Source organism: Miniopterus schreibersii (genome assembly GCF_964146895.1).
Source record: "Miniopterus schreibersii genome assembly, chromosome: 11".
NCBI lineage: Eukaryota > Metazoa > Chordata > Mammalia > Chiroptera > Miniopteridae > Miniopterus > Miniopterus schreibersii.
The window spans coordinates 45,722,723-45,744,397 of NC_138111.1; the positions used below are offsets into that span (position 1 = coordinate 45,722,723).

Consider the following 21,675-nt stretch of genomic DNA (forward strand, 5'->3'; position numbering starts at 1 on the left):
CTTTTCTTTATACATTTTCCTCCAACTTTATTGAGGTATAATTAACAAATAAAATAGTATATATGTGTAAAGTGTGCAATGTTATGATTCGATATATGCATATTTTGTGAAGTGATTAACACAATCAGGTTAATTGATTTCAGTGTCTTTTCCACATCATAGTCACATTTATATTTAAAGTAAGATTACACTCTATGTAAAGTTTTGTATGCTGATTTGTTTCCCTATTAACGTTATTCCATGGGCAGTTTCTGACCATTTTAAATATTATTCAACAACATAAATGTCATTGTTATGTGGTATTAAATAATTTTATTTATCATAATTTAACAAGTCCCCTAAAAGCTGTGAATATCACTTTTGGTTTTAAATATTAGAAATAGCATAACAGTGAACAGCCTCATCTTTGTCTTATTTTCTTAGGATAAATTCCTGGAAGTGGAATTTTGAATCATGAGATCATTAATTTTAAGGCTTTCAGTACACATTGCCAGGTTCCTCTCCAGAAAGAGCAAACCAGCCTGTACTCCCTTGACTAGTAGAGTGCTTCACAGGTGTCCCTGAATGTTCACAACACTAAGAAGCCCTGGGTTTCAACCTTAATTCTTTACCTTGTTACCTGTGAACTGGGTCAAGGAACTAAAACGCTTTCTGCCATTTTCTCTTGGTGATCAATGGAGTTAACATCACTTATATTTTCTTAGTATTCAAATGAGATTAATATACTATATAGTGCATTTGAAAGTGGTAAAATTCTGCCCAAATGTTGGCTGTTTAAAAAAGTTGTTTTTGGCCCTGGCCGGTGCGGCTCAGTTAGTTGAGCATTGCCCAGTGCACTGAAAGGGTTCGATTCCCAGTCAGGGCATGTGCCCAGGCTGTGGGTTCGGTCACTGATCGGGGCACTTATGGGAGGCAACCAATCGATGTTTCTCTCTCTCTCTCTCCCTTCCTCTCTCTCTAAAATCAATAAAAAATATTTTTTAAAAAATTGTTTAAATAAAATAAAAAATTGTTTTTGGCCTTGGCTGGGTAACTCAGTTGGTTACAACATCATCCCAATACACCGAGGTTTTGGGTTTGATCTGGTCAGGGCACATACAAGAATCAACCAATGAATGCATAAATAAATGGAACAACAAATCGATGGTTCTCTGTCTTTCTCTCTCTCTCCTTTCCTCTCTCTCTCTCAAATCAATCAATAAGCTGTTAAAAGTTGTTTCCCCTCTATTTTGCCCTTAAAAAAAATTTAAAAGTAAGCATAGACTTTTCCCAAAGAATTTACTCATAGTTCTACTCAGATATTCTACTAGGTATTTCTACTTGGAATATATTTTCTCCTGGAAATTCATTATATCCCATGTCAACTTCACATTCCCTGTTCTTCATCCAACTAGATCTTCAAACAAACTAGTTTCTCTTCCTGAATATTCTATTCCTTGAAAATACCATTCTTCTGCCAATTCTCAAGGAAGAAACTCGAGGTCTTTTTTAGCCCCAAACAATGACCAATTGCCATTAGTCTTCCTTTTGACATTTTATATCCATCTCTCTCTTCTGTGTTGCCATATTAGCCAGCACAGTGCTCAAAACAGGAAATTATCGAGTATTAGTGCAAGTATGTGAATTTGACTCTCCTCCCCAAATGGGACACTCTCCTGCCCAAGTGGGATGGCTCCCTATTACCTGCAGGAGGAAGCCCCAAACCTCTCATGCATAGTCCTTCATACCTGAGACTGTGTTATTCCTCCCATCACAGCCTTTGGGATTTTCTATCCCTCCCTCCTTCCTCAGCCTTTTTCTCCTTGCTCAACCTTTATATAAGTCCAAGATTAGGCTGATGCTTATTAGAAAGCTTTAAAATTGTTTTCTTGCAAAGATGACAAATATATAAACCCTCTTCTTACACTTGAAACTTCTTTTATAACCTATAGGTCTTTACACTACTAAAATAAAACAGGCATGAATGCCCTTCACAATCATCTATTAAGGGACTCTTAGATCGCTGAGTCTCAAGCTGGGAGATAACAAATAAACCTTCATTTGAGGAGGAAAATGCTAGCACAGGGCCTGCCATCTTGCATACAAGGGTTTAATTGCCTCAACAATTAGGCAAAACATAGTGATTAAGAAAATGTGTCTGTGATCCACAATGTCTATGTTCCAACTAACCAACTCAATTGGTTTCTGATTCTAGATGTATTTTAATGTTAAAAAAGCATCTGCATATCCAAGAAGGCATTCTGTCCCATTTAAATAGGATGCTTGATGTCTTCAACATGGCATTAATACTTATTCCAAAATAATCAGTATTCTCTATGATTTTGGCTGTGACTTTCTTTTGGAATTGACTAAAAGGGAGGTAGTGGGGGGTTTTGCAGTACAACAAACATTCATGAGATTCTCTCATTTTAATCTCGGTGCCAAAGTTACACAAAACAGAACTAGCCACAAACAAACTGTAGATTTTTTGGTTTATATTAGTTACTGGTGTTATCGGCAGTTAAAAATTTGAAATAGTGGACCCCATAAAATAAATTCTAGACCTGATGTAAATTTTCCTGTAAGAGCCCAAATGTTTGTATTCTTTCGAGGCTATGTCGTCCATTTATTTTCCCCTCACGTTGCCGGAATTTGTTGGTTCCATCTCCATGGAAACCATTCAGGGGGTGACGGAGTCCACCACCCTCATGTGCACAGCCCTCCCTATCAGTGCTGGCGAGGCGCAGCAGCACCCCTGGTTCAGATCCGCTTTCGGAGAACGGAAAGGAACACTATTTAAAATGCACCCAAAAAACAAGACTGAAAAGCAAAGAACACTGTCTCCCTCTCACATTGCTGGCGGCTCCCAAAGTAAATTGACACATCAGCTCACAGCCGGGAAGCAATATAGTGAAGATTCTGTATGGCCACCAAGAGTGACCGGAATGCTGCGGCCCATTGGTGTGTTTTTGCAGCTTATTTTGTAATGGTGAAGAAAGACAGGCCATTTGCTTTTGAAATCAAACTTGGAGTTTCCCATTCAAACTTTTACCAATACCCCAGTGGAAAGATGCCCTCAGCCATGCAAATACTTTCACACACACAACAAAAACAGAAAAACTAGTTTCTTGATGTTTCTTTCCTGTTTTGTTATTAACAAAGAAATGGAGCGTATTGTAACTAAGAGCTCTGGACAGGGGTGGCAGGGCAGGGGTAATTATGCCAACAGATCTGGCTCCTATCAAGACGGGACACGAATAACTTCACCTAGGACAAACTGCTCATGCCAACCAGGACTACCTTTGCACGTATGCAAAAGCAGACAAAAGATGCAAAGGTGCTATGCTCCCCACGCAGCCTAACCTATGCCATGAGCTAAACAAATGCCTTGGTCTTCAGAACTACAGGTCTGGATTTGAGGCAGCAGATGAGGGCTGGCTGTGCTGATGGCCACACACACATTCCCTCACTCACAGACCCAAACACACAGAAACCAGTTATGCTTGTGGGTGATAACGGGGAGAGTATAAGTTTACGTATCATAAGTACTCTCCATGACACGTCTATTTCTAGTTCTAAGAATAAGAAAACTTTGAGCAAGTTTTGAAATTAAGCAGGGTACCAGGTTTACCTTTCAAATGTCAAAATTGTCAAAAGTTTGTATTCTTAAATGAGTCTGCATATCTCTGTCTCTCTTCTTTCTCCTCATGTGTGTTTTAGAGGTGATAGAACCTGCAACCCAGGTAAGTGCCCTTGACTGGGAATTGAACCTGCGATCCTTCAGTGCATGGGCGATGCTCTAATTTGGCATCAGTATGGCCAGGAAGAGGTGACTGAATATTTTAAAGACAGAATGAGGGACTGAGGAAGGGAAAGAGCAGAGGCTCAGTAGAGTCAGGGAAATGAAAGAGCACAAAAACCAAGAGGAAGGGGGCTGATCCACTTATCACTTACTTATATATTCATTGGTTGATTCTTGTATGTGCCCTAACCGGGGATTGAACCCACAACCTTGGCATCTCCGGACAATGCTCTAACCAACTGATCTACCCAGCCAGGGCATGGTTTGTTTCCATGTTAGAAATAAGTGCACACATTCCTTTGGAGACTAACTCATCAGTTGGAATAAAGTTTCAAGTCAAAGATACTGGTATATACAATGACACTAATCCAAAACCAAGGGAAAGAAAGGCCTGGGAGTCCCCCTCTTTCTTCCTCCACGGTCAGGCAAAATTTCCCAATGGGCAGAAGAAGCAGAGGCCCTAATTTGTTCCCAGGCATGTTTGGAGCCACGACCTCTGCCTGTCAAAAAATATCCAAGGTGTTTTCTTGTTTAGTATTGGCAAGTGCATCTCTGTTTCATTCTTTATATCATACAGCAAATGACAATGGAAAATAACAAAATAGTATGGAAGTAAACATGGGAAGTTTTCCTCAGGTGTGGAAGAAACACTTTCAGTGTTGTGCAGTCAGTAGCAGACAGAGCACACAGGGACAAAGACACACACACACACACACACACACACACACACACACCCCCCTAGAGGACTGGGGATGAGTTACCTGATGGGTGAGGTGAGAACAGAACCAGCAACTGAGCACGCACAGCTCAGCTCCTTCTTTTATGGTTTCTATTGGAGCCCATTCACGGATACAAGGGCTTTCTTTCTCTACAGAATGCTAAGTAATAAAGCTAATCTTTTTATTTCCATTTACCTGACATTGACTTTGTCCCCCAGTTGGTTGTGAAGCCAGAATATTGGGCGTGGAATCAGGGAGAAACAATGGGCACTCCTAAAATCCCGACAGAAGAAAATGGACCAAGATCCTGACTCACTGGGTCAGCTTTAAGGCTGTTTATAGCCTAGAATCCCAGTGTTTCCAAAGAATAAAGCCCTGAATCTGCTCTCCTGCAGGTTTGACATCTTGCTCAAATGTACTTACAAAGACAGAATAGACATTAAGTCAGGGAGAGAAAGAGATTACCAGCATCCACAATCTAGAGCTCTAGAATGTTTTATGGGAGTAACAGCAGAAAGAGGCTTCTATTTCGTCTATCTTTGACTAAGGAAATTTCCCCAAGCCAGAAAAAGCCAGGTAGGTTCCTGGAGGTTAAAGTGTAGGTGTCAGTGGGTAAGTTCTGAGGCTCTCAGGGGTAGGGGACGTGGGAAAGTGGGGAGAATCGTGCAAATGAAATCACAATACTTCTGTTTTTAATCGAATAATACATTACCATCCTGAGTTCTCCAGTAAGTTGCGCAAAATAGTCTGCGGCACTGAGCAGTTATAATAGCCCATGCCAATATACGATCTCCAGATCTGGTTTTTGCTGGAAATGGCACGTAGAGTTGCAAGGATTTCATTTTCACCTGATTGTAGGAAAGAGAGGAATGTTACAGAGCGAAGATGTCTCAAAAGAGAACTCTCATTATTGTTTTAAACCCTCTTTTTGTTTGGATATTTATATAAAGAGAACAGCTATATGAAAAATATAAAAAGCATTCCCCCCTCCACAATACTAAGCACTATATGCAGAAATCTGAAAAATCCCAAACTCTCACTCAATTACTCCTCAAGGTGGTTCCTCAGATTTATTGGGAGGGGGCAGGTCTTCTTTTGGCTTTGTTTGTCAGAATTGTCCAATTTTAACACTTGTCTCATTCTAGGTTTCTTCTGCCCCTTTTAAATAAAAATTCTAGCTTGGCCAGCGTGGATCAGTGGTGAAGCATCGACCTATGATCCAGGAGATTGCGGTTCGATTCCCGGTCAGGGCACATGCCCAGGGGCGTGCAGGAGGCAGCAGATCAATGACTCTCTCATCATTGATGTTTTTATCTCTCTCTCCCTCTCCCTTCCTCTCTGTGAAATCAATACAGATATATTAAAAAAAGAAAGAAAGAAAAGAAAAAAGAAGGGAAGGGAAGGGAAGGGAAGGGAAGGGAAGGGAAGGGAAGGGAAGGGAAGGGAAGGGAAGGGAAGGGAAGGGAAGGGAAGGGAAGGGAAGGGAAGGGAAGGGAAGGGAAGGGAAGGGAAGGGAAGGGAAGGGAAGGGAAGGGAAGGGAAGGAAAGGAAAGGAAAGGAAAGGAAAGGAAAGGAAAGGAAAGGAAAGGAAAGGAAAGGAAAGGAAAGGAAAGGAAAGGAAAGGAAAGTATAATAAACCAGGATCTGAGGAGATATGCAAGTACAGCATCCTTAGGAACAATCATGCCAGAAATCCAACCACTTCCCAATGTCTGCTTAGGGCAGAGTGATTGAGAAGCCCAGTAGGAGGGGAGATTAATTCGCAGTTCCTGGCCGGCACATGACTCAGCAAGGCCAGCTTCAATTAAGATCCTGTGCAAGAGACAGGTCCCTGTTTCAAATTATGCCATGAAGACAAAAGGTTCATCTCTCAAATGAGAACACTCTGTGGAGGGCTTTGTCAAATCACAAGTTTAACCTTTGGGAGTTACAGAGTATAGAATAAAATGATTTTTCCCCTACATTATAGAAAGATAATTATATTGATAGTGTAGATAAGCCTGAGGGGAGGCCCTGGAAACAAGGAGATACGGTAAGAGGCCAGCGCAATAATCCAGGAAGGAGATGGGTAAGGGAGAGTTGTGGGTTGAACTGTGTCCTCTGAATTGAGGTGTCCAAGCAGCTCTAACCCCAGGTATTTGTGAATGTGACCTTATTTGGAAATAGGGTTTTACTGATATAATCAAGTTAAGAAGAAGTCATGCTGTGTTAGGGTCAGCCCTAATTCAGTGACCAGCGTCCTTACAAGAAAAGGGGAATTTGGACACAGAGCACACACACAAGGGGAGCACCGAGGGGTGGCAGAACCACTTCAGGACCAACAAGGCTTGCTTCTCAAGCTTAACTTTTCCTGTTATACTTCTTTTGAGTGATTAAAAGGTTTTTATTTTTGTTATAAAATAAATAAGCCACGGGCATGTAACGTACAGCACAGAGAAAATAGTCGATAATATCGCAATAACTTTGCAAAGTGACAGATGGTTACTAGACTTATCGTGATCATTTCATAAGGTACATAAATGTTGAATCAATATGTTGTACGCCTGAAACTCATATATTGTACGTCAACTATATTTTAATAAAATTAAATATTTAAAAAGTTTTTCATTTTTACCTCTTGAAAGATTGGACTGTGGCAAGTGAGTTAATGAAAACTAAGAAAAAGAAATGAACTCCCAGAGGCACAAGAAGATGGCTCCATAGACCCAGTACCCTCTGCTCCTAAGATTTTCCCTCTGGAGCTCTCTCCACTAGGAACATCTGTGTCTGTATTGATCATTTTTATGCTTCCGAGTATTATCTATCACTAATTATTTTGTTTTTCATTTATGCCAATTGGCCTTTAAAATTTTTCAAGTGTTTCATTCAAGTGCTGCTACGAGGGGGGTGCTGATATGCATCTGGACACTCTTACACTCTCAACTAGAATGAAGGAGGGATCTGATTTTTCATTTGCAAGAAAACCCATTCTCTTGTATCTCCCAGCAGGTCTGTCCAGGCAGAACCCCAGTGAGAGAGCCTTCCTTCAGCAGCCCCCTGCCACCCAGGCCCTCGTCCTGTCCTGCCCATATGCCTTCAACAGTAAGGAAGAGAAGACACCAAACGAGACCAGCCATGAGACCACTGGCACCTTCCCCATCAGTTCAGAGTCTTCAGATACATTCCAGCACCCCTCACAGCTGCTACTGTGTCTTACACGCCTGCATGAAGCACTTGAAAAAATTTAAAGGCCAATTAGCATAAATGAAGAGCAAAATAGTTAATTATAGATAAGACCCAGAAACATAAAAATGGTCCAACTTGAGACACAGAAGTTTCTAATCCTTTAACACATATGCTCTAGTTCCTGCAGGACCAAACTTCCCAAGTACCAGAGGGCTCTGCCCTTACCTAGCTTGGGGCTATTAATGAATATTCCCTGACTGGCCCCATCTTAGCCTGGTCTTTAGAACCAATTTTACCTTCTATTTGGAACAAAGTGAGTTAATAGAATGAACAGTCCTCTGTACACCAAGCTAATGGACACTCCTGAGCCATCAAGAGTAGGGTAGGTACTTGGTCATGCTTCTCAAAATGAGAATGCTATGAGAAGTCCTTCCCATCCACTCATCCATTGCTCATGATGATCAAACTTCCCAGCAGAGAGTTAAGCTGCATCTTACTGTGATAAAATCAAGACTTCAGGCTTTACCTATCACATATTATAAAAACATTTCCCAAACACACTGGACATTGCATGGCTAAGACTGGGGCTTCTATTTAGATGAATTTTGCTCCCAAACTTGCTCTTAGAGACTGACTCTGCTCTGTCCCATTTCAGAGAGGTATAACAGGTAGGTCTCTGATGTGGACTTTTTCTCTTTTCTCTTTCTGTTGTAGCTGGTGGGAAGGCACCAGGTGTTAGACCCATGGGGTCAGAGTGGACCTGGATTCAGTAACCCTCAATGCCCAGAAGCCCAAATCTTAGCCATGCAATGTCAGTTTAGTGAGTGTCTGAATTGTTTCCAATGTTTGTTCACTAGATGCCATTTCTCATACCCATTAATGAAATCTCACTTTTAGCCCAATCGGCAGAAGAGCCAACCCAGTGTATTTAGGAGCCTAGAGTTTCAGTTTGGACCCCCTGACCTTTCCTCCCTAGAGATAACATCTAGGCCTCAGTTGTATTTTGGCTCCAGGCCCAGAAAGCAGCAAAACCAGACCAGCGACCCCATGGCTGACCTCAGAACCAGCAGCATTGGATAATGAACCCCTGCCCTCGTACCAACCAATCAATCAATGGAGACCCCATCCTTTAGGATGGGGGACCCAGTGTGGTCTCCCTCCCAGGAGCACACCCAAGCCATTCCCTTCCCCTTTCCTTTTCCCCCCTCCCCAGGGGCATGTTACCATTAGCTTCCTCGCTCTGAGATCTCCAAGGGCCCTTCCTTTACCTCTATAACTTGCTTCTTAAGCCCATTTCTTCTAGGAATTACTTTTTCTACCTCTGTAATTTAACAAATAAATGTTCTCTTATAGTTTGAGTCTTGGCTCTGAATTCTTTACTAGCCAGAACCCAAGTACTGAGGTTGCTAAACCTGGCCAGGTCCAGTCTGACCCCATGGGTCTAACACCTGGTTCCTCCCCACCACCTACAATGAAAGGAGAGAAGAGGAAAAGCCCACATCAGAGACCTACCTACTGGACCTCTCTGAAATGGGACACAGAAGAATCAGTCTCTAAGAGCAAGTTTGGGGGCAAAATTCATCTAAATAGAAGCCCCAGTCTTAGCCAGGAGATGTCTACCAGTGCACTTTACAGCACACTTAGAATACTTTCTCCCTTGGAAAAGAATTTTCTAAAGGAAATAGTGTGGGATCCTTAATTCCAAAGTGGCAACCTTTTTTCCCTACCTAGTAAGAGAAGCATTTTAAAGGGGCAATTGTGTCATCCAAACCCTGTGCAGCCCAAGGAAACTTGTGTGAACAAAGGAAAGAGTTCAGATTTCCCCCAGAGCAAAGCCCACAGCACATTCCTCACACTTTTCCTTCCCACTTGACAAATAGCTTCCTCCTATAATCAGGCCCAATTTCAGTAACTCTTCCTTGTGGATGTCAACAAAACTAGGGGCTGAGTGTTAGGGTGGGCAATGAGACAAAATGAGAAAGGGAGTGTCAGTTAAAAAACTCAGATATACAGAGAACAGACTGATGGTTGCCAGAGGGGAGGGAGATTGGAGGACTGAGTGAAAAATGTGAAGGGATTCAGAAGTACAAATAGGTAGTTACAAAATAGTCTTGGGATGTAAAGTACAGCATGGGGAATGCAGTCAATAGTATTATAATAACTGCATGGTGCCAGGTGGGTACTTGAAATATCGGGGGATCACTATGTGAAGTATATGATTGTATAACCACTATGTTGTACACCTGAAACAAAAACAAAATAATACTGAATGTAGACTGCAATTTAAAATTTAAAATTTAAAAATATAAGAGACACTTGGAGATAACCTATCATTCCCCAGATGCCTGTGTGGCAAGCCTGGCAGGACAGCCAGATGTTGTGCATTATGTGCACTCCAGGCCATGAAAACCCTCAAGCTACCCATCAGGAATCTCAGCAGTAAGTTCTTTTCTGGTGGAAAAATAAAACATCTGCTTCTGACCTTATTTATTTCTCTGCCTTGGAGAATTGCATAATGCCCTGGTCCTAATGTACCAAGAACAGAGTTCAGTGGCCTTGGCACCGCTCCAGAAAAGTCCACAGGTGGGTCTCGCACTATTCCTTCTTCTCAGAATTCAGAAGAAATACTTCCTCCTAATTTAATTCCACATAACAGCCTTTCCAACAGCGACTCCTTTGTCACTTTCACCTAAAATATCAAGGAGAACCAACTAGTACTCCAAGTAAGTACTTTCTAACAGGAATAAGACAATTTAGCTGTTAAATACTAGATGCCCTACTGTGCCTACGTTTTAATTTCCCATATATGTGAATTTTGACAAGAACTGAAAAAATGTCATTAGAATGGACAGGCAGACTGTATGGGTCAAGAGACCTATTATACCTAAACACATGTGTACACACAGTTCCCCACCCTTAACCCTTTACCCTAAATGTATTATGATTATTTTTGCCTCAATTATATGGAAAAGTGTTTACTTTTGCTTTTTTAACAATCTAAAAAATTATGCCTAGGCTTTCAGAGTATACACAGGGGTGGGCAAAAGTAGGGTCACGGTTGCAGTATAAATAATACAATAATTAATAAACAGTAATACAAGAATAAACTCTGTTTCGGGTACTCAAAACTGTAAACCTACTTTTGCCCACCCCTGTATTATTCTGCCATTTATATTTTTTAAAAGAATAAATATAAATGCATATGCTGTATATTAACAGAATATCTCTGGCTGATTCTCAAGAAACTGATCATTGTGAAGGAGTTTTGCTTTTCCCTGTATAACTTTTTGTGTTTTTGAATTTTGGACAATGTGCCTATGTTATTCACAAATGTAAATTAAGTTAAAATGTTATGCCCAGAACAAAATCCTCCTTGTGAAACACATGGGTGCAGACACCTGTCAGTCCCCACAGGGGCTAGCCATCCAATGAGCATTTTCTGAAGAGCCCAGCAGCACCCAGCACAGAGCAGCTTCTCAATGGGCATCAGGGCCACTCCCTCCCAATCCCTGCCCTTACTATGCTTGGCAAGATCCTCGGAAAAGTTCTCCAAGGAAATCATCAGGACTGAAAACTGACACACTCGTATTTGAATTTGTCCAGAAAGGCCTTTTTCTGCCAGAGGCTGAATGGGAAAACTGGGTCCAGAATGTGAGGACAGAGCCCGCCGGGCATATTTTTCTTGCTACCATGTAGATACCTGACTTCAAAGCTGCTCAGGAAACCATGCGGTGGGCCTGAGGGTCTCAAACAAGATGGCAGACCATGAAAGACAGCATTGATCAGGATTCTCTGGAAGCCAGAATGTGCATACAGATTTCATCCTAACATGTAGCCTTCTCATAACACCACCGACTCATTTGCAGCATCCCCTCCTCTCCCCCATAAGAGCCTGGCTTAACCCCACTTACCCAGAGCCCAAACCCTACTCCCTCAAGTTTCCTCCCCCTATTAAGGAGAGGTTCACAACCAAAATCTGTGAATTACAGATTTCGTTCATTCCTGGAAGGCAAACCAATCCATAAGCTTTGTGTAGTGTAGAATAATGACATGGAAACTCTTTGTATTGAAAACCCTTTAAGACTGGCAGAGGGGCACCCAGCCCATATGACAACGTGGTCGGGACAGCACCGCACAGGCCTGACCTGTGGCTCTGACTCCCTTTGCCCTAATCTTGCCAGGCTCTTTCCTATCTTCTTGCTCAGGCAACTAACACCTCACCTCTCCCAGCCCCAAATGACCCTAAGGGTTAAACTCCTCTGCCTGGCACCTTATAATAAAAGAAGCTGAGGCATGGGCAATCTGTGTTTTTGATAACTCCTTCATCTCTCCTCTCCAAAGAAGTGTCCATCCAGTCCCAGCAGCTCTTCCTGCTCTCCCGAAAGATATACAGATTCAAGATCTTTATACCAACTGTAGGAAAATCAGAACAGCACCCCACAGTGGGGAAGCAGGAATGAGGGGCACCATGTCAGTTATTTACTCCTTGAACTTGAGTCATGCTACTTTCTGTGGGAGGCCTCTTCCATTGCCTCTCTTTATTCAAGCTTTGAAAATTTTCTAGAGAAACATTACAATTCATAATATTTATTTGGAACACCAGTTGACCTACATAATCAGGTCAAAAGATCAGTTCGAAATGAGAATCTGGGTGGAAGTCCTGGAGTATTTGTTTTTCTTCTTTGCTGCCCTGCGGGTACATTCTTATGGCCAACAGAGCAAGAACAAAAAGGGAAGAATATGTTCTAAGAGTCCAACTCAAACAACCTAACACGCTTGCAGAAAAGAGATATTTTTTTATAGATCAAAGAATAAGCATATGGAGAAATTTATAGTCCATCCCAGACTCTCAACAACTAAATTATAATCTCTATGTGGGCAGGGGCCTAGCAGGTTCCTAGGCACATAGTAGGTGCTCAGAAAATACACGTAAATCAAGGTGATGCAATGAAAATTCACTTAAACTCCCCCATACAGCTAGCTCAATATGCACAATAACTCACCCATCACCGAATCCATGATGACAAATCAATGCACAAATTGTTCTGACATCCCCAAAAGCACGAGCTTCAGAGAAGCGTTTATAAATAGAAACTTGCAGCTATTAGGCAAGTTCTGTGAAATAATGCAGTACCTACGGTAATTTCAGATTTTCCAAATCTTTGTTTTGTTATTGTTTAATTAATTAGTGTGTTGATAATATAGACATTGAGAATCCTTACTAAAATTCCCAGTTTGCATTTTTATAAAAATACTTTGGGTTTCATACTTTTAAAAAACCCTAAAAAGTCCAAATGAAATCAGTCATTCACACATCACATGATGGAGACTTATTAAATCAAAGTCCAGTGCCATTTGGTGGGGTGGAAAGAGAATATAAGGAATAGAAGTGGAAACATAGACCCTCCAGCAAGCAGCTCACACCCTTTGTAGTCTAGCACCCATCCCAAAGCTTTTGGATTCACTCAGAGGTAAGAAGCTCAGAGAAGGGGGTGAGGTGGGGTCTACTCCCAGACCCATGAGGTGGTCACTGAGCTTCCACCCCAGTGGACTGACCAGATTGCCTCACCTCTTTCTCCCACCCCAGCCAGCTGCTAGCAGACCTTGAAGCCTTTGGCGTCTTGACTCTGTCCATCCTCAACCTCAGCTAAATTCAGTCACCACATATTTGTTTCTGCTCCCAGGTCACTAAATGATGCTGGGGTGAGGGGACCCTAGCAGGCCTTCCAATTTAAGCCATTCAGCCTTGGTAGGTTCTCCTTGAAGGTTGATGTAGGTTCCTCATTACTCGGATGTTCACAATAGCTCTGCTGGAACTTTTCCACTTTTCTCTAACACTTGGTCTCACCCTTCCTGCCTCCCACTCAGATGATCAGACAGGGAGCCCCTCAACTCCTCCCATCTCAGAGTGTCCTTTTGTCTTCAAATGGACTTTCTTCCCTCTTATGCCTAGGAAAGGTCCAGAATATGACACTGGGGTCCACAACCTCCTGCCTGAAAATTTGTCATCCAGCCTTTCTTGGATTACTCCATCTCAAACTGCTATGTCTCCCTCCTTTTACATGTTCCATTTCCCAATACCCTGGCTTCCACTTTCTTCCCCATATTCCATCCCTGGGAAATCTTATGCATTCCCATGAATGCCTTCAGAAGACTCACTGCATCTGCAACTCTACATCTTATCTCTCTCTTAAGCTCTAGATTCATTTTTCAACTACTGCTTCAACTTTTCCAAATGATGTCCCATGAGCACCTCAAACTCAATTCTGCTCAAACAAGACTCATGATCTTGCCTTCCTCCAGGACCCACTACTTCTCCCTCTGTTAATGATATCACTATCACACCAAACACAGCCTAGAAAGTGACCGACAGCCCCAACTACTGCCCCTCTGGATCAAGCACCATATTTGTACAGAAACCATACTTCCCACAGGCTTCTCCCAGCTAATTACTAATCCCAGCAGGAGAACTAATGCAGGCCCATTCTTGCAAGATGTGGGACTCCAGACATGGGGAACTTTAGCTAGAGGACTCCCATTCTGACTGACCAAACTTTCTTGTATCTGTGCTGCAGTCTAAGATTTTTCTTACCCAATCCTCCTTTCATCTGTCTCCCCTCCTTCTACCAGGGTCACAATTACATCACAGTCTAAAGGCTCCTCTGCCTTCTCCTGCTCCCACCCCAATAAATTTCTTGTATATATAATATCATTTTGCTGACTGCTTCCTGGTAGACCTGAACTAATGCACATTTAACATCTCACCTCTAAACTCTCCAGCAATCTCTCAGTTTGCCTCCCTGCCTCTGACCTCAGAGGCATTTCTGCAAAACACATGTCGAATCATGTCACCTCTCTCTGTAATAATTGTTAGTGTCTCCCCCTCACATAGAGGAAAACAAATCCCTTATCAGGTTCTGAGCCCTCCATACCTTGCTTTCCATGCCTCCCTGCAGCCTAGTGTTCTATACACCATCTGTCAAATAACCATGTAAGTCCACTCCCATGCCGTAACTATTTATCTTATTTGCAGACCTATCTATCTCCCTACCAGTTGTAACCTACACTCACTCAGGGATTTTCTTTACCACCCTTTACCTCCTTATTCTTGTACTCTCAGTGCCTAAAACAGTATCTTACCTTCCATAGAAGCTTCTCAATAAATGAGGAATGAAAACAGAAAGAGGAAGCTGTAAAAATAGATTTGGTGATAGCTTATACTCAAAGGTGACAAAGGTGAGTAGGCTAGAGCATTTCGTATATGGGCAAATGGTCCTATGTATCTTAATAGTCCACAAGAGTAACACTATATTTACAATACAGCATAGATAGAACATAATTTAACATAGGAAGTGTGTTAAATAACACACTTTGGCTGGGCTGGGGATCGAACCTGCAACCCAGGTATGTACCCTTGACCGGGAATCATCAAACCCATGACCCTTTGGTCCGGGGGCCAAAACTCTAACCACGGAGCACACTGGTCAGGGTGAATGTGGTAGTTTTTAAAAACATATGTCTGCAAAGGATTTTTAGGGCAGTGAAACTATTCCAGGTGATACTGTAATGGTAGATACATGTCATATAAAACCATAGAACTTACACCCACATCCTGCAGCAACCTACTCAGGAAGCCAACCCCCTTACCTACAATAAACCACCCCAGAAGCCAGTCTGCTAGAAGTTAGACTTGCAGAATGACAGATTGCTTTCTCCAGTGACACTCCAGGAAACTGCACAATAACCTCTGTAATAATCAGACCAAAATGGCCAGGACTTAATAACTGACAGCTTCCTTAATTGTGGTCCCTGCTTCCAATTTAGGACCAACCAGAAAAAGTGAAATATGCACCCGTAACCAATCACATAGTAAGCCCTGCTTCTAATTAGCCCACCTACAGCTTCTCCACGCCACCAGCCCCCAAAGAGGTAACACCTGAAGCCTTCCCTTTACCCCCACTGGGTGGCTTACCCACTCCCCTGCCAAAACAAAAGGCTAACTCCTACAAGTTCAGAATAGTGTTTGCTTTCATCATTTTGTTGGTCTTTGTTTTCACAACTGTATAATGAAAATCCGTTGAAATCACCCTAAAGATGGAATAATAGTTCATTTAAGCTGGAACTAAAGGAGCGAGGAATGGCCAAGGGAGAACCTTGCATTGACTGAGGAGTTCATGAGTAGGGCCTCACGACAGACATCATCCAGCTGAAAGACAGACAACTGACAGCCACAGCTTGAGGAACAGCTCCTCCATCTATCTAGGTGTCTGCGGGGTCAGTTCAGGAGAGTGCTGAACCCCACTGGGGTGACAGAGTAACCACCTGCAGCTGCATTACACAATACCCTCTCCCTCTGCTCACTGCCCTCCATTAAAAATCACTCTCAGTGCCCTGGCCGGGTGGCTCAGTTAGTTAGAATGTCATCCCAACATGCCAAGGTTCAGTCCCCGGTCAGGGCACATACAAGAAGCAACCAATAAATGCATAAATAAGTGGAACAACAAATCAGTTCCTCTCTCTCTCTAAAATAAATAATTTTAAAAAAATCACTCTAAGTGATGTAGCTTAGAACATTAAGTTCTCACAAGTCCATTAAAAGTTTCATTCTGACAGCTCAGCTGCTTGGTTCTGCTTGACCAATTTGAACATGAGGCAGTTTAGTTTTCCTCTCTTCCTAGGCATAAGCATGCCCACAAGAAGCAACGTGCAATTCTGTGTAAACTTTAAACCCTGCACCTTCTGTGAGATTATGGACTAGTTCAGGCTGGTTAACTTGAGATGACGTCCTTGAAAATACTACACAGTGAGGCAAAGTGATTGGCTTCATCTTTAAAGTACTTCTAAATTTTATATTTATTACAAAATGAAAGCAGTTATTGTAGAAAATCTAGAAAAAACAAAGTAACAAAAAGAAAGCTAAAAAAATCATCCATAATGACCATCCAGAGAAACAAATATTCTATCTTATTTTTTTTTCCACTTGTGTATGTATGTATGTGGATAAGGGAGGGGGGATTCACTTAATAGAATGAAACTGATAAAGTTTTGAACTGGGTAGCTTTTCTTATTTCTCTGAAGTATGACTTACTGAGAAGCCAACAAATAATCAAGGTATTCTTTCAAGGCACTTCCTGAAGGGTAGGGGGAGGATCCTGCATGACAGGTGAACCATCTGTACTTCCCTGACTCTGTCAGGACACTCTGTGCTGTACATACTGGTCCCTCTGCCTGCAGCAGCTTTCCCCAGACTTGTCCAGCAGAGCATCACTACTCATCCTTCAATACCCAGCCCTCGTCCTGCACCCCGGCAGCACACAGTGTGCTCATACCTGTGCTCTCAGCATGCTACTGCACTTCCCCTAGGGCAAATGGCAAATGGCAAATGGCAGCGATTCCACTGTGACTGGATCTGTGCGCATCCATAAACTGGATATTTCAGAGAGTCGGGACAGAAATTTTCTACCTTGTACACCCACCCGCTTGCAGAGGACACAATGAAGACAGTGTAGACTGCTGGTTGGAGTATAAACAGTAAAACTGGACTGTCTGGGTTGGGTTGAACTCTGTCCTCACCACTTAGCAGCTATGACTTTGGGCAAGTTATACATCCTTTGTATACCATGGTTTCATCTTTTAAATAGAGGTGATATGCCCTAGCCGGTTAGGCTCAGTGGTTAGAGCATCAGCCTGTGGACTGAAGTGTCCCGGGTTCAATTCCGGCCAAGGGCACGGGCCTCAGTAGCAGGCTCTGTCCCCAGCCCCAGTCCAGGTGCATTAGGGAGGGAGGCAACCAATCGATGTGTCTCTCTCACACTGATGTTTCTCTCCCCCCCCCCCCCGAAAAGCAATGGAAAAAATAGCCTTGCATGAGGATTAGAAAAAAATTAAAAAATAAAAATAAAAGCACAGCTTTATTAAAAACAACAACAGAGGTAATAATAGTATTTACCTCACAGGGTTTAATAAGAATTAAATTAACACATGAAAGTACTTTACAAGGTGTCCAGTACAGGGTAAGCACTACATAAACCCTTGAGATGATTAAGTTATTCATAAGAACTAACCCAAGTATCTCCCTGCTGCTTACAGTTCTCACAATCTTTTAACTCAGCTTTGAGGACACTGAGGACTCGCGACTAACTGGCTCTTATTAGTTTTCTCTGTACATGGGAAACAAATACTTGGTCCAGAATTCCTCTCTGACTACAATAGGACATAGGCATTCATGTGAAACCAACTTTGGAGAATGCTGCCTCACTATTAAATGGAAATGCTACTATTGAAGGTTACTGGTACCAATTTGCTCACCCTCTGTGGAGAATATTAATTACCCATGACATGTACACACCTCTGAGTAATACACTGAAGCCCTTCTGATGCCCCTGCCCTCCCCCTCAGCTCACTCTTCCAAACAGCAAGCTCCGCTGGAGAGCCAGTCCACTTCAGAGCAAGGGAAGACTCCTGACTGTGCAGTATTTTCTGAGTCACCTCAGACCAACCAGATGGAACCAGCCCCAAATCTCACAGAAGCTGCAGGGTTTAGAGTTTACACTTAAGTTTCTAGTTACTTATCAAAAGTTCACTTCAGTGTGGTTCAGTTGGTTGGAGCATCATCCCGTACACCAAAAGGTGGCAGGTTTCATTCCTGGTCAGGGCACATGCCCAGCTTTCGGGTTTGATCCCCGGCTGGGGCCAGTACAGACTGATGTTTCTCTCTGTCTCTCTCCCTTCCTCTCTCTCTCAAATCAATAAAAACATTTTTTTTTTTAAAAGTTCACTTCCAAGGAGAGAGATAGAGAGAGAGAGAAAGGGAGAAGAAATGGAATCCCCTGATGTTCAAATTATTCAACTGGAAACAAGTCACTGAACTAAAAAAGGATAGTCAACTTTGACACATTTCCTAGGTCTTGATGCTCTTAAAGAACATCTTCATGGACACAGACAATAGTGTGGCGAAGGCCTGGGGGGGGGCAGATGTGGGGTGGAGGGGGTCAATGGGGGGAAAAGCGGGACATCTGTAATACTTTCAACAATAAAGATAAATTTTTTAAAAAGAACATCTGATTTTAGATCATATTGTAAGAAGTGCTGACCTAAATGTTCTCTGACTTCGAAAATCGCAGAAAGGCATTTACTTGTTCATACATTCACCTAAAGCTTGCTTTAAAAATATATAACTCTTTAAACATCCAGTGAATCAGGATTCTGATTTCCTCAGACTGAAATAGATAAGGCTTCCAGCTATCCCTAGGTCTGAATCAATTCAACAGAACAAAATGTGCAGATTTTCTTCTACGAGCAAGGTCCCTGCCATCAGGGAAACTGGTTCAGATTTGAAACCTACAAGCAGAGCAGTCTTCAGCATAGCTTGACTTACATTAGCCAGCCGGAGCTGGACAGGCTTCATACTTCAACTTCTCTACTTTAAAACATAATAAAGCATGCCTTCCATATGTCCTCTCTGTCCTAAAACCTAAAACAGATCAAATCAACTCTTCATTTGACTCCTTAAGTAAAAGAGATAACTTCATCTCTACGATTAAAACCAGATAACTGCATGAGGATTGTTTCCTTTTATTTAAAAGAGTTCCTCAATTCTGCCTGTCCCTTTGACTTGAGGATTCTCATGTAAATCCTGGAAGACCCTGAAAGGCAGTCTTCAGACTATTAAGAACATTTTAGCCCGGCCGGGCGTGGCTCAGTGGTTAAGTGTCGACCTAGGATCCAGGTGATCAGGTTCGATTCCTGGTCAGGGCACATGCCCGGGTTGCAGGCTGCAGCTGATCAATGACTCTCTCATCATTGATGTTTCTATCTCTCTCTCTCCCTCTCCTTTCCTCTCTCTGAAATCAATAAAGATATATTTTTTAAAAAAACAAAAACATTTTAAATATAAAATACAATCCTAAGAAAGACTATGCATAAACTAAGCTCTCTGAACCAAGTATTGATCTTATTTGTATATTTCTCTATCAAAAAATCATTCAGACTTAAGTTCCGCTGCCTTTCAGTAGATATAAATAATAAAATTTGGGCGTGAGATAAGAGAACAATTAAAAGATATTGTGGTATAAAGAACCTTGGGCTTGGAGGCCAGATGCCTGGGTGTCCCTTTTTTGTGTGGCTTCCCTAGTTGCATGACTGTAGTGTAGACAATTCCTTTGTCCCTTCTGAGTCTCTGTCCTGAACTGCAGAGAAGATGACACCTCTCAACCCAAAGGATGAGAGAACCACGGTCCGGGTTGGGTGCCTGAGCAATGAGACCTCCTCCCACGTGTCTGTGCACTGCCTGCCCTGGGAAGTTTGCAGGCACCAGGCAGAGCCCTGAGATAAAGACCGAGAAAGGGGCCGCATCAACTCCCCCCGAGGGTACGAAGCTGGCTGCTTATGGAACTGAAGGCTCCACCGTCTCCCTCCCCTTGAGGTACCCGCCGCTGTTTTACTTAAATAAACATATTCATTCCCCGTCTTATAAGCAACCCTGACCTAGAGCTGGACTTCCAGAGACCACAGGAGACAAACAGGCCAGAGCGCGCGGTGTCTAAGGAGCCCTCCCGGCCACTTACAAACAGGGTCTTCCATTTTCAAGGGTTTTTTCAAACGGATGCTGGCGGGGACCGTCTTCTCCATCAGCTCATCAATGCTCTAAAATTAAAACGCAAGACAGTGAACGCGAGAGCCAGAGGGAACTGCTTCTGAGTTAAGAGAGCCGCCTCTGTGTTTTGCATCTACAAAGACTTGTGGGGACCTCATGTAAATCGTCTAATTACGGTTTCTTTTTTAAAAAAGAAAAGAACAACTTTGAGCAAACGAGAAACCGCTTGGAGGAAAGAAAATAATGCAGCGGGGCGGGGATTCAGCCGCTCGGGGTGGCTGTCGGCCGGCCGCCGGAGACCCTCGGAGGAGCCGGGAGGTCTTCCCCTCGCAAAGTGAGGGCTCAGCGACAGGGCAGCTGGGTTGGAAAGCAGACGGGCTCGGAGCGCGGAGAGAGGGAGACGGAGAAAACGCGCGGCGGGAGGCGGCTGGGCACCGGGACGCAGCGCGGACGCGCTTCCACGCCCGGGCCGGGAGCGAGGCGAGGGGCGCACGCGGAGCGGAGCGGAGCGCGGCGGGGTCCGGGGCCGCTCCGGGCGGGGCGCCGCGAGGTCCCGGGGGCCGGGTGGGGTCCTTACCGCCAGCCCCAGGGCCTGCAGCATCTCCCTCTGGTCTTTGTCCCCAGGTCCGATGTGCCTCCGGGCGAAGTCGTCGTGTCTGGGCAGGAGGCGCTCCAGAAGGCGGGAGGCCCCGGCCCCGCCGCCGGCCCCGCCGCCGCCACTGTTGTCGCGGCTCCGCTGCGCCCAGCGCGGCCCCGCGCCTCCCGCCAGGCGCCGGCCGCCCGCGACTCCGCAGCCCAGGCGCAGCCCCCAGGCCCTGGCGCACGTCTGCATGGTCGCGACCGGAGCCTCCGGCCCCGGACCTCAGGGGTCGGTGGCGCTCTGGGCCCGTCTTCTGGTCGCGGTCCCCCGGGTGGCGGCTGCCTCCGGCCTGGAGTCCCTTTCCCAGAGGATGACCGGCGCGATGGATGGATGGATGGACGGATGGATGGGCGGGTGGATGCTGCGGGGCGATGAACCGGCACCGAGCGCAGCCTGGACACGCGCTCAAAGTTGCTGCTCCACTCGAGGCACCTGCTCCGCACACTTTAAGCGGCGCCCTGGGGGCGGGCGGTGGGATGGGGCCAGCAAACGCTCGGCCAATGGGAGTGAACGGAGGGCAGGGGCGGGGGCAGACCCCACCCCGCCCCTTCTCCCTACCCCCTTTTCGGGGCCCCTGCTCCCGGCATCCTCAGTTACTCCTACTCCATCTCCGGCTGACGGCAGAGGCTGGGGCGCACCGTGCGCGGGGCGCCAGCCTGGGACCTCGCTCGCGCGGGATCCCGGTGGACGACTGCTGGCGAGGTGCCAAAGGGACTCAGATGAGATGCAAGGTGATTCTGGCCCTGAGGCCAGACACTTTGAGTTGGTTAGTCTC

The 21,675-nt window shown here is 44.1% G+C and overlaps 1 protein-coding gene across 2 annotated transcripts in view; it reads right to left on the reverse strand.

Annotated features, from left to right (window-relative positions):
• Positions 1 to 21,321, reverse strand: part of GLDC (glycine decarboxylase) — a 72,064-nt gene extending 50,743 nt beyond the window's left edge. For both annotated transcript variants that reach the window (XM_081151628.1, XM_081151627.1), the window contains exons 1-3: positions 20,838 to 21,321; positions 20,232 to 20,310; positions 5,213 to 5,348 (exon numbers count right to left, since the gene is read on the reverse strand). In XM_081151628.1, coding sequence (XP_081007754.1) covers positions 5,213 to 5,348; positions 20,232 to 20,310; positions 20,838 to 21,092 — 470 coding nt within the window. In that variant the 5' untranslated portion in view covers positions 21,093 to 21,321. The remainder of the gene's footprint in view (positions 1 to 5,212; positions 5,349 to 20,231; positions 20,311 to 20,837) is intronic.
• Between the last annotated feature and the right edge of the window lie 354 nt (positions 21,322 to 21,675).